Below are 12,579 nucleotides of genomic sequence, written 5' to 3'. Positions count from 1 at the left end.
TGACTGTGCTGCAAACTCAGAATCGTATAGCATCTCTCTCTCTCTCACCGCCAGAAGATAATCCGAGCCTCTGAGACGACAGGCCAGCTTTCTTCAAGCACCAGAGCATGTCCAACTTCTGACTGTGATTCTCTTTAATGAACTGTCCTTGATCCACTCCGAAGATAGCAGGGATTTAGAGAGCCAAAGATTTCGCTGCTTTCAGAATCACGGCACCCATCCTGCTGGCGAAGGAAGGAGCAAGCAGGCCTGGTCTCCAAAACCAGACACTTACGGCGGATTCGCAGCGGCCTTCTTTGCTGGGGAGGGATGCGGGTGGCGCTGTGGGTTAAACCACAGAGCCTAGGACTTGCCGATCAGAAGGTCGGCGGTTCGAATCCCCGCGATGGGGTGAGCTCCTGTTGCTCGGTCCCTGGTTAAGAACGGACCTCCAGAAGGAATTAAGTACTTAACCTGAGGTACCACTGTATATGAAACCCTTAAGGTAAAACAAAAAAACCAACACACCTGAATCTTTAAAGTTTCCATAATGAAAAATAATAATAATAATATAATAAATTTTATTTATATCCCGCGGTCCCCAGCCGAAGCCGGGCTCAGGGCGGCTAACAACAATAAAATAATACAACATTCTAAAATCTAAAATTCTAAAAAGATGGGGAACGACCCCTTCTTTTCTTGGGGATGGGGAACAGCGAGTTTATTTTTCTGCCAATTCGTCTGGGCAGCTGGAGAGAGCAGCAGCAGCAGCAGCAGCAGCCTCCAATTCTGCACAGCGCTTGTGTGTGCAAAGAAATAAATAAATGGTAGCCAGGGAGAATTACGTCATGGTGTGTTCTCTGATCTTCCCAAGGGTTGGGTAAGAGAAGGATGTCTGCTGGAGGCCTGTGTTGGCGGAGGGGGGGCGGCATGCGGCAGGGGCGGCGTTCGGCCGGCCGCGCTGCTCAGAGCGACCGGGAGCACTCTAAAACCACTTAGCCAGACGAGCCGGGGATGCTAGCAGTGCCAAAGTATGACCGTTTTTGGAACGACGCCCTGACTCCGTCGGAGAAACCAGCCATGAGCGGCAAGGTCGCCTCGGCCACCGGGCCTCTGTCGCCCCCCTCGGCCGCCCCCGCGGACCCCCCCTGCCCCCCGCCGCTGGGCGAGGAGCAAGAGGCCGTCACCACCTTCTGTATGCTGATTCCCAAAATGCCCCAGTGGAAATTTTCCAGCCCTTCGGGGTTTCTTAGCCGGAGCCCCTCCGGCAGCAGCAAGGAGATTTCGGCCGCGGGGAGAGAAGTCCGGGGCACTCCGCAGCCCCCCTCGTCGGGCCTGGCCGCCGTCCTCAGCGCCTGCGAGCCCGTCTGCGCCACGCCCTGCAGCCTGCAGGTGATGAGCCGGCTGAGGGGGGGCCCCGCCGGCAGCGGGAGGAAGGCCCCACGGGCCGAGGGGGGTCAGCCAGCCGGGGAAGAGTGGAGTCGCAAAGGGAGCTTCATCAGCAAACCGGTCCAAGGCTGGCTGCACCCCGATGAGAGAATCCTGGGCCCGGGGGTCTCCTATATCGTTCGGGTGAGTGGCCATCGGCCCCCTGCTTCCTTCGCAGGGGGGGGGTCGTTTGGGGGACAATGTCTGGGGCCAGTTTTTTGGGGGGACTTTTTGCAGGTTGGGCTGTGTCATTTTGGGAGGGGAGCAGAGGCGAATCCGGGTGGCAGCCGGGAAGAGTTAGTCCCATTTGCCCCCAAATGGCAACAGGATAACCTGCCATTTGGCCTCCTCGTGGTTAAAAAGAGGCAGTGCCGTGCAGTGGTTAGAGTGTCAGAGATCAGGGTTTGAACGTCACAGCGCTCGCTGGGTCTCGATCATTTCCCCAAATACAGCCATACCTTGCTTCTCAAACGCCTTGTGACCTGGACCTTTTGGCTCCCAAACGCCGCCAACCCGGAAGCGAGCGTTCTGGTTCGCGAACTTTTCCCAGAAGCCGAATATCCTACATCGTGGCCGTCGGGCCCTTGCTTCCTTCGCAAGGGGGTGTGTGTCATTTTGGGGGACAACAGTTTTGGGGACAGTTTTTTGGGGGGACTTTTCGCAACAGGCACCAAACCTTGCGCGCCCATCTACGGCCCGAAATCTGGAAGCGCCGGGAGTACTAATTCATGCAATTTGGCGCAGTGGGGTCTGTCAACCAGAAGGTTGAATTGAGCCCACCCAGGGGGCATTTCAGGGGGTTGGACTAGATGACCATCGGGTCCCTCCCAGCTCTACAACTTATGATTCTAGGGGGCATGGTGAAAAAAGTAGCGGACCTCAGGGGACGCCCTGTCGATCAGATACCTGGTCTGACATACTGGTTGCAGTTGCTCTGTGGAGTGGAGTTCACTCTGCACGTGCTCAGAGGCCATCCCCGATAGTAGTTTCCTGCTCCGACGGGTCTTTTGTGCGCTGTGGAGTATTTTGGGAGCACCCCGGCATGTTTTCAGTCGGGGTAGGGCTTTCAGAACGAATCGAGCCTGAGCCACGGGACCTCTTGCTCATAAGCTAGCGGACGGCGGTCACTAGTTTGATTTTTTTGGGGCCCAGCAGCAAATGTACCCATTGCACAGACCGGAATGATGTACCAGGGAATCGGGACAGACGAACTCTATCGCGCTAAGTCGCCGTTTTGAATTAATCGGGGCCAGAAGTGGAATGGGGGTTAAGGTTTATGTGTTGGTGGAGGGGAGACAAAAAGACAGAGTAAGCGGTTTATATTTTAGCCCCCTCCACTCAGTGCAGGATTGAAGGGTGTAAAGAGGATCTGATCTGGGGTTTCCTCCTAGCGACTTAGATGTAACAGCAACCTGAAATCACAGCGGCCCGTTTCATGATGCCCTCAAAGTTTGGAAGGAGTTCAAAAAAGAGGTCCCCCCCCCCCACTTCAGCAGCACTAGTAATTTGGGACTGTCCTTTAAATATATAAACATAAGAACAAGCATAGGCGTTAAACGATAACCAGGGCTGGTGTGGTAGCTTGCGAGACGCGAGTTCGAATCCCCGCTCAGCGATGGAGCTGAGTGGGTGAGCTGCAGCCTCTCAGCCTGATCTACCTCACAGGGTTGTTGTGAGTGGATGGGAGAAACATTATTATTATTATTATTATTATTATTATTATTATTATTATTATTATTATTATTGCCATGAACTCCGTGGAGGGATAGATAAACGCTGTAGATAATTATCACAATGCTGATATTCAGGAAACAGGACGCAGAAACCTGGGACTTGGAGTTATACTTTTGAACAAATAATTCTTTCTTTCTAGAGAGGTAGAGAGCACTTTCTTTATTTCAGTTAGAAGATGGGCACCACTTCCTTGAAGCTCTCCCTCTTTTTTTAACCCAGCGCTCCAGCAGGAAAGAAACCCCCTGAAAGCTGATTGCAAATATCAGGGAAAGGGCAATCTCTGCCCTACAGCGTAAAACTGGAAAGACACGTCACAAAAGGAAAAGAGGGAGGAGGAGGAGGGAGGAGGAGGAACCCTTTAGTTAACCCCCTGTTCTTAATTCGTTTAAGGGGCCATTTATTTCGACAGGCAAATTGCAGCAGCAAAGCCTCTTTTTGTGGAGAGGGGAGGGAATCTTCCCTGTCCGGAAAATGATTATAAATCATTCCTTGTTAAGCTGGGTTTCTCGAGAAACATCTATTGTTCTGAACCTCCGCCGGCTGAGAAGTCAGAAACGAATAGCATATGAGGACAGAACAGTTCTGAGGGTCACAGGCCGGCTGTTGGTATACATGGGATGTGATCCCCCAGTGTGTTTAGATGGCTTTACTCTTGAGTAAGGATGGAGGGACGCGGGTGGCGCTGTGGGTTAAACCACAGAGCCTAGGACTTGCTGATCAGAAGGTCGGCGGTTCGAATCCCCGCGACGGGGTGAGCTCACATTGCTCAGTCCCTGTTCCTGCCAACCTAGCAGTTCGAAAACACATCAAAATGCAAGTAGATAAATAGGTACCACTCTGGCGGGAAGGTAAATGGCGTTTCTGTGCACGGCTCTGGTTCGCCAGAAGCAGTTTAGTCATTCTGGCCACATGACCCGGAAGCTGTACGCCGGCTCCCTTGGCCAATAAAGCGAGATGAGCTCCACAACCCCAGAGTTGACCACGACTGGACCTAATGGTCAAGGGTCCCTTCAACTTTAAGGATGGAGGAGAGATTCAAATCAGTAAAACTGTATGAGACAGTTGGGTATGTTTAACCAGAAGAAGACTGAGAGGTGATTGTGAGAGCCATCTTCAAATATCTGAAGGGCTATTCCAGGGGTCAGTAAACTTTTTCAGCAGGGGGCCGGTCCACTGTCCCTCAGACCTTACAAGGGACTGGACTATATTTTGAAAAAAGAAGAATGAATTCCTATGCCCCACAAATAACCCAGTGATGCATTTTAAATAAAAGCACACATTCTACTCATGTAAAAACACGCTGATTCCTGGACCATCTGCAGGCTGGATTTAGAAGGTGATTGGGCCGGATCCGGCCCCCCGGGCCTTAGTTTGCCTACCCACGGGCTATTCCATGGAAGATGGAGCAAGCTTGTTTTCTCCTGGGTAGGACTCGAACCCATGGCTCTCCTGGGTAGGACTCGAACCCATGGCTCTCCTGGGTAGGACTCGAACCCATGGCTTCAAGTTACAAGGAAGGCGATTTCAGCTAAACACTAGGAAGAGCTTTCTGAGGACAAGAGCTGTTTGACAGTGGAACAAGACTCCATCGGAAGGTGGTGGAAGTTTTTAAGCAGAGGTTGGGTGGCCATCTGTCAGGGATTCTTCAGCTGTGATTTGGGGGTAGGACTAGATGATCGCTGGGGGTCCCTTTCAACTCAACAATTCAATGATTTTTTGCTCCCGTCAAACCCTCACTTTCCCGAACACCATGCGAACCCATCCACAGCTATCCTTCAAAATTCGCACTTCTACGAATTTTGCGACACAAGCCTCATTGACGAAAAAAAAATTCATTTATTTGGGCATCTTTTCACACTTGTGAAAGCAACATGCAAATATGCATTATATAAAGGGGGAAAAACTGATTTGCAAAAAGGCATGCGTATAATATAAAAATGTGTTCGTCGGAAGGAATTCGCACTGAAACGCTGTAGAATTTTCATGAGGGCTTCCCCCCCCGCCAGTCGAGATATAAACCGCAAATTGCTGCAAAGTTTGAAGAGCTGAAAATAAGACTGCAAAAATGAGATGCGGAAAAGGCCAAAAGCGATGGCTCCTTCCATTCCTATTCTCAAGTTATATTTCCTGGTTTCAGATTAGGGAGATGGTGGGTTGTTAATCTTCTAGAATAGTCTCCTAAGGCAAATAGACTTTTTTGGGGGGTCTGGGGGAGGTCCCAAGGGGAGTAAATTAGAGGAAAGCGGAACGAGGTGTGTGTAGCTAATTTTTTCTCAGAGTAAACTCGTTGGAATTGATGGGCCTAAGTTAGTCATGTCCGTTAAGGTCAACAGGTTTTGTCAGTAGCAGAATTTAGCTGCAGACAAGGAAGGATGGGGCAGTATTCTGATTCCACCCATGGTTAGAGGTGAACCTACGTCATGGATGCTTCGCAAAACAATGTGTGAAAAAAGCATGGCTATCCTCTGAAATTTGCAGATTTCCAAATTTTGCAGTGCCCTTCTTCAGTCAAGGAATGTGTGTGTGTGAGAGAGTGAGAGTGAGAGTGAGAGTGAGAGAGAGAGAGAGAGTGAGAGAGAGAAAGAAAGAAAGAAAGAAAGAAAGAGATTAAGAGGTATAGAAATCTATACAATTTTCAAACTTCTCATTACTGCTTTACATTGGTGCCTTGCAAGATGAAATTAATTCGTTCCGCGAGTTTTTTCGTCTTGCGATTTTTTCGTCTTGCGAAGCACGGTTTCAGAAAAGTTTTGGAAAAGCTTCAAAAATCACCAAAGTCTTCAAAAACCTCAAAAAAGGCTACCACACCGCGTGCTATGAGTTGCTCCTCGAAGTCAAGTCGCAACTGTATTAACGGTTTTAAGAAAAAGGAAACAGACTTGCAAGACGTTTCCGTTTTGCGAAGCAAGCCCATAGGGAAAATCGTCTTGCGAAGCAACTCAAAAAACCAAAAACCCTTTCGTCTTGCAAGTTTTCCGTCTTGCGAGGCATTCGTCTTGCAAGGTACCACTGTACTAGCATCCCAAACCATCATTCTATCTGTTTCTCGATTTAAATTTAATTCAAAACAATCCCTCAGGGCTTTTTTTCTGCTTTTCGTAAAACATTTTGATGATCTAAAAGCCCTTCACTTAATCTCCATCTAAACGGAGTGTGTCCCCCCCCCCTTAATTCAAGTATTACTGAATTACAATCTGAAAGTGGAAGATGCGGGACAGATGGAAGGAAGCCCTTCTTCACACAGTGCGCAGTTAACCTGTGGAACTCTCTCCCACAGGAGCCAGCAATGGCTGCCAGCCATGGATGACTTTAAAAGGAGATGGATTTATTTATAGCTGAAGCAACAGTGCTTCGGAATGGCACCTGCCAAAGCCACAGGAGCCGAGCACGTTGGTCTTGGATTCGAATCCTGATTTCTGGTTTGCCTGGTTGGCCACTGTGAGACCAGGATACTGGGCAGGTCTCGAAGGTCCTTCTTGTGCTCTTAAGGGACCCTAAGGGCCACTTAATGCAACCCCCCGCAGTGCGAGAGTTGCAGAAGTCAGAGTTGGACCACTCCACCTTTGCTGATGCCCCTTCTCTGCTTTTTCAGTACATGGGATGCATCGAGATCCTGCGGTCAATGAGGTCCCTAGATTTCAACACCCGGACGCAAGTTACCAAGTAAGTGTCATGAAACCCTTGGGGAGACACCGCGGAGAGCAGCACAGGGTGGGCTGGAGGGCAGTTAGAGATGACAGGGTATAGGGCAGTATATTGTTCAGTCGTTTAGCCATGTCCGACTCTTGGTGACCCCCTGGACCAGAGCACGCCAGGCACTCCTGTCTTCCACTGCCTCCCGCAGTTCGGTCAAACTCATGCTGGTAGCTTCGAGAACACTGTCCAACCATCTCGTCCTCTGTCGTCCCCTTCTCCTTGTGCCCTCCATCTTTCCCAACATCAGGGTCTTTTCCAGGGAGTCTTCTCTTCTCATGAGGTGGCCAAAGTCTTGGAGCCTCAGCTTCAGGATCTGTCCTTCCAGTGAGCACTCAGGGCTGATTTCCTTCAGAATGGAGAGGTTGGATCTTCTTGCAGTCCATGGGACTCTCAAGAGTCTCCTCCAGCACCAGAATCCAAAAGCATCAATTCTTCGGCGATCAGCCTTCTTGATGGTCCAGCTCTTACTTCCGTACCTCACTACTGGGAAAACCATAGCTTTAACTATATGGACCTTTGTCGGCAAGGTGATGTCGGCAAGGGCGGTATATGCATTCAGTTTTTAATAAATAATAATAATAATAATAATAATAATAATAATAATAATAATACTATTAAAGCTCTCCGTGGAGGGGGGAGAGAATGGGGTGTGTGTCTCAGAACCCTTAACAAACAGCAGCACCCAGGATTGGGGAGTGGGGACATGACTATTTAACATGGTGTAGTGGCGCTGTGGTCTAAACCACTGAGCCTCTTGGGCTTGCCGATCAGAAGGTCGGCGGTTCGAATCCCCGCAATGACGGGGTGAGCTCCCGTTGCTCGGTCCCTGCTCCTGCCAACCTAGCAGTTCAAAAGCACGCCAAAAAGTGCAAGTAGATAAATAGGTACCGCTCCGGCGGGAAGGTAAACGGCGTTTCCAAGCGCTGCTCTGGTTCGCCAGAAGCGGCTTAGTCATGCTGGCCACATGACCCAGAAAAACCGTCTGCAGACAAACGCCGGCTCCTTCGGCCTGTAAAGCAAGATGAGCACCACAACCCCAGAGTTGTTTGCGGCCGGACTTAACTGTCAGGGGTCCTTTACCTTTACCTTTTTAGTGCTGCTTTCAATCTTTGGTGTGGTTGCAGAGGGTTAAAGTGGGGTGGTTCTGCTTTAAACTCCAGTGCTGACGGGAGGCCTGTGATGTGTCTTTGCCATAGCTGTCAACTTTTCCCTTTTCTTGCGAGGAATCCCTTGTTTGGAATAAGGGAATTTCCCTTAAAAAAAGGGAAACGTTGACAGCTATGGTCTTTGCCCTGATGCAGCAGCCAGGATCTTCCGAACGCAATCATGACAGGGATGAGTACCGCCCTGGGGACAGCTTGACGCATCAGCCCTACAGGAAGGAGGAGGGAGGAGGAACCACGGCGAGGGGGTAGCCCCCTTCTCTCGCCCGTGCAAAGTGCGGATCGATGGTGGGTAACTGGAGAAGGAAGGCGTCTCCGCAGTGGGGCAGGAGGGCCATGCATTATTGAAGAGGCGCTGCCCCTTTCCCACCAGCCGACCCCAATGACTTTGGAGTACCAATGCGCAGACAGCAAGTTTGCTTGGAAATGGATCGCTCCTATAGGGATTCCTGTGCTTGTGGGGTAGGCTGGGAGGTGCCCCACTGCCAGGAGGTCTTCCTCTGTAGTATTTTTTCTCTCCCTCCCCGAACCTCTGCTCCAACACCCACCCACACACACTCGGTCTCTGCCTCTCTCGTTGCAAATTGCCTTCACTTTGTTGTTGTTTAATCGTTTAGTTGTGTCCAACTCTTCGTGACCCCCTCTACCAGAGCACACCAGGCACTCCTGTCTCCCACTGCCTCCCGCAGTTTGGTCAAACTCATGCTGGTATCTTTGAGAACAGAAGGGACGCGGGTGGCGCTGTGGGTTAAACCACAGAGCCTAGGACTTGCCGATCAGAAGGTCGGCGGTTCGAATCCCCGCAATGACGGGGTGAACTCCCGTTGCTCGGTCCCTGCTCCTGTCAACCTAGCAGTTCGAAAGCACGTCAAAGTGCAAGTAGATCAATAGGTACCACTCCGGCGGGAAGGTAAATGGCGTTTCTGTGTGCTGCTCTGGTTCGCCAGAAGCGGCTTAGTCCTGCTGGCCACATGACCCAGAAGCTGGACGCCGGCTGCCTCAGCCAATAAAGCGAGATGAGCACTGCAACCCCAGAGTCGTTCACAACTGGACCTAATGGTCAGGGGTCCCTTTACTTTTACCTTTAGCTTCGAGAACACTGTCCCACCATCTCGTCCTCTGTCGTCCCCTTCTCCTTGTGCCCTCCATCTTTCCCAGCATCAGGGTCTTTTCCAGGGAGTCTTCTCTTCTCATGAGGTGGCCAAAGTCTTGGAGCCTCAGCTTCAGGATCTGTCCTTCCAGTGAGCACTCAGGGCTGATTTCCTTCAGAATGGAGAGGTTGGATCTTCTTGCAGTCCATGGGACTCTCAAGAGTCTCCTCCAGCACCAGAATTCAAAAGCATCCATTCTTCAGCGATCAGCCTTCTTGATGGTCCAGCTCTCTATCTTAACCTGAAGCACCACTTTAGCTAATGGGGCCTCCTGCTGCCGCCACGCCGCTGGAGCCCGATTTCTGTTCTTATCCTGAAGCAAAGTTTTTAACCTGAAGCACTATTTCTAGGTTAGCAGACTGTGTAACCTGAAGCGTATGTAACCTGAAGCGTATGTAACCCGAGGTACCACTGTATTATCTGTCACTGATATTCTGGAATTGTTTTTTTTTTTCCTTTTCCAGGGAAGCCATCAACAGACTGTACGAAGCTGTCCCGGGAGTCAAAGGAACCTGGAAGAAGAAGGTAGGTTTGATACCTGTCCCACCCTCTATGAGATTATTGCATAAAACAGTAATTTTGGGCTGGACCACAGCACAGTGGCAGAACATCTGCTTTGCATGTAGAAGGACCCAGCCTCAGTCCCCAAAGGCATTTCTGGGTAGGACTGGGAAAGACTCCCGTGAATAATAATAATAATAATAATAATAATTATAATTATAATAATTTATTTCTACGCCGCACATCTGGCCGGATTTCCTAGCCACTCTGGGCAGCTCCCAACAGAGCATTAAAAACACGATAAAACATCAAACATTAAAAACTTCCCGAAACAGATGTCTTCTAAAAGTCAGGTAGTTGTTTATTTCCTTGACATCTGATGGGAGGGTGTTCCATAGGGCGGGCACCACCACCGAGAAGGACCTCTGCCTAGTTCCCTGTAATCTCACATCTCGCAAGGAGGGAACCACCAGAAGGACCTCAGAGCTGGACCGCTTGGTCCAGGCTGGACAATGGAGGTGGAGACACTCCTTCAGGGATACTGGGCCGTTTAGGGCTTTCAAGGTCAGCACCGACACTTTGAATCATGCTCGGAAATGTCCTGGGAGCCAATGTAGGTCTTTCAGGACCGGTGTTATGTGGTCTCGGCAGCCGCTCCCAGTCACCAGTCTAGCCGCCGCATTCTGGATTAATTGCAGCTTCCGGGTCACCTTCAAAGGTAGCCCCACGTAGAGCGCATTGCAGTAGTCCAAGTGGGAGATAACCAGAGCATGCACCACTCTGACAAGACAGTCCACGGGCAGGGAGGGTCTCATCCTGTGTACCAGATGGAGCTGGTAGACAGCCGCCCTGGACACAGAATGGACCTGTGCCTCCATGGACAGCTGTGGTGGAGAAATGGCCATAAAGGACTGAGGGTTTTCACAAGTTGTTTGGCATGACCCTCTCTCTCTCCCCTCTCTCCTCCCAGGCACCTAACAAAGCTCTCTTCTCAATTCTGGGCAAAAGCAATCTCCGTTTCGCTGGCATTAGTATAGCGGTCAACATCTCCATCGACGGGCTGAATCTCATGATCCCTACAACCCGACAGGTAAGCCCGGAATACCCCTCAATATTCCAATATTCCCAGTTGAGGGCCCTTCTCTCGGCTGGTGCTGAGAGGTGTCCACCACCCAGGCATGATCCTTGCCAATCAGGGCTCACATAGTGATGTCACTGTGGGCAAACGAAGCCAAGAGGTGCAGGAAGGGCAACACTTCCTGGACCAGCCACAGGGTGTTCCTAGAAAATCTGGGATCTTGCCGTGATTGGGTGATGTCACTGAGGGTCAACGAAGCCAAGTTAGAGTGAGGGCAACACTTCCTGGGCTAGTCATAGGTGTGGTTCTAGCCAATCAGGGATCACAAGTTCAACGGATTATGTCACAGAAGGCGATACTTCGTCAGCTGGTCACATGCTTGGTCTAGTTCAAAGAGGGCCAGATTTGATGAAGTGAACATGTGTGTGGCGATCACACACAGGGCCTCCAGACGTTTGACGGTCTATTGACCCTGTGCCCCCACTGTGATTGCTTTTTCCGCTGCCACCACCCTGTATCTCACGGGGACACACGGAGTCCAGTCAGTTGTTAACATAAACAAATAATCAAGTTTATTTTTAAATGCAGGAAAAAAGCTTATTATGGTTTCAGTTAATTTTTCTCTTGTCAGTTTCTTATTCTTAGTTCCTAACAACTTCAAACTGATTATTCCAGCTATCTATCTGACGCCACCTAAGAATTCCTCTCACTCTCTCACAATACAACTCTACTAACCCACACCTAAACCTCCCTCTTCCTTCTTCAACTCCCAAGCCCCAACTCTCAACTCAACTGACTTTCAAAACCTCCCACTCTAACTTTTATCCCCCCCTTGCATTCACACTGGCCAATCACATCACATCTATTTTAACCCTTTGCTTATGTCCCATCCTAGGAGGCAAACTCCACAATGTGTGAGGGCCAACCAAAGTTGTTAACCTTTTTTTAGGATTTGACCCCAATAAATAAGCTGCCACAAGTCCCCAAAATGGACTTTGGACATGCCTGGTCTAGTCAGTCAGGGATAATGTGATGAGGTAATGATGTCACCACAGGCTGATTGTCAGAAACACTTCCATTTCATTGCCGTTTTTTTTTTGGGGGGGGGAACACCTTTTGACAAGGACTACCGTATTTTTCGCTCTATAAGACACACCAGACCACAAGACGCACCTAGTTTTTGGAGGAGGAAAGCAAGGAAAAAAAATATTCTGAATCTCAGAAGCCAGAACAGCAAGAGGGATCGCTGCGCAGTGAAAGCAGCAATCCCTCTTGCTGTTCTGGCTTCTGGGATAGCTGCGCAGCCTGCATTCGCTCCATAAGACACACACACACATTTCCCCTTACTTTTTAGGAGGGGAAAAGTGAGTCTTCTAGAGCAAAAAATACGGTAACTTGTTTGTGAAAATAAGGCCACCCCTGTTTTTTTGAACCCCAAATTAAGAAATCAGCATTTCAAACATCAAACAGAACAGCCTTGGTATTTTCTTAAATATTCAAAGCACTGCCTTTTTTTGGGAGGGGTGGGGTGTCGGCCCAAATTCACAGGAAGAGGAGATAATCTGATGGCAACCCCGATCAGGGACTCTATGTACCTGTGAACCAGGAACCTCAGGCCTGGCTGGGACTGGGGGAAGAAATTCAACTTGGTTTGCATTTAAAGCCAAATCTATCGAATCCATTCTTTCCAAAAGAACATGAGGACCAAAACACAGTCGTCCCTTGAAATCCGCACTGGTCTGAATTTTGCAATGCAGTTTTCCGACCAAGCAAAAACACATAAATTAGGGGAAAGGGTGCATAAGAATGAAAATCGCATGGAAAGTTTGTGCTATATTCGGGGAAAGTA

At 49.7% G+C, this 12,579-nt stretch overlaps 1 protein-coding gene across 2 annotated transcripts in view; it reads left to right on the top strand.

Annotated features, from left to right (window-relative positions):
- Nucleotides 1–874: 874 nt before the first annotated feature.
- SHC2 (SHC adaptor protein 2) overlaps nt 875–12,579 on the top strand; it is a 33,358-nt gene continuing 21,653 nt past the window's right edge. The window contains exons 1-4 of one of the 2 annotated variants that reach the window (XM_028714018.2): nt 875–1,551; nt 6,734–6,804; nt 9,616–9,676; nt 10,623–10,742. In XM_028714018.2, coding sequence (XP_028569851.2) covers nt 994–1,551; nt 6,734–6,804; nt 9,616–9,676; nt 10,623–10,742 — 810 coding nt within the window. In that variant the 5' untranslated portion in view covers nt 875–993. The remainder of the gene's footprint in view (nt 1,552–6,733; nt 6,805–9,615; nt 9,677–10,622; nt 10,743–12,579) is intronic. The other variant, XM_028714017.2, reaches the window with a different exon arrangement.

The sequence above is a fragment of the Podarcis muralis genome, chromosome 18 (assembly GCF_964188315.1).
Source record: "Podarcis muralis chromosome 18, rPodMur119.hap1.1, whole genome shotgun sequence".
NCBI classification, from domain to species: Eukaryota; Metazoa; Chordata; class Lepidosauria; order Squamata; family Lacertidae; genus Podarcis; species Podarcis muralis.
This window is presented reverse-complemented; position numbering and strand designations above follow the sequence as displayed.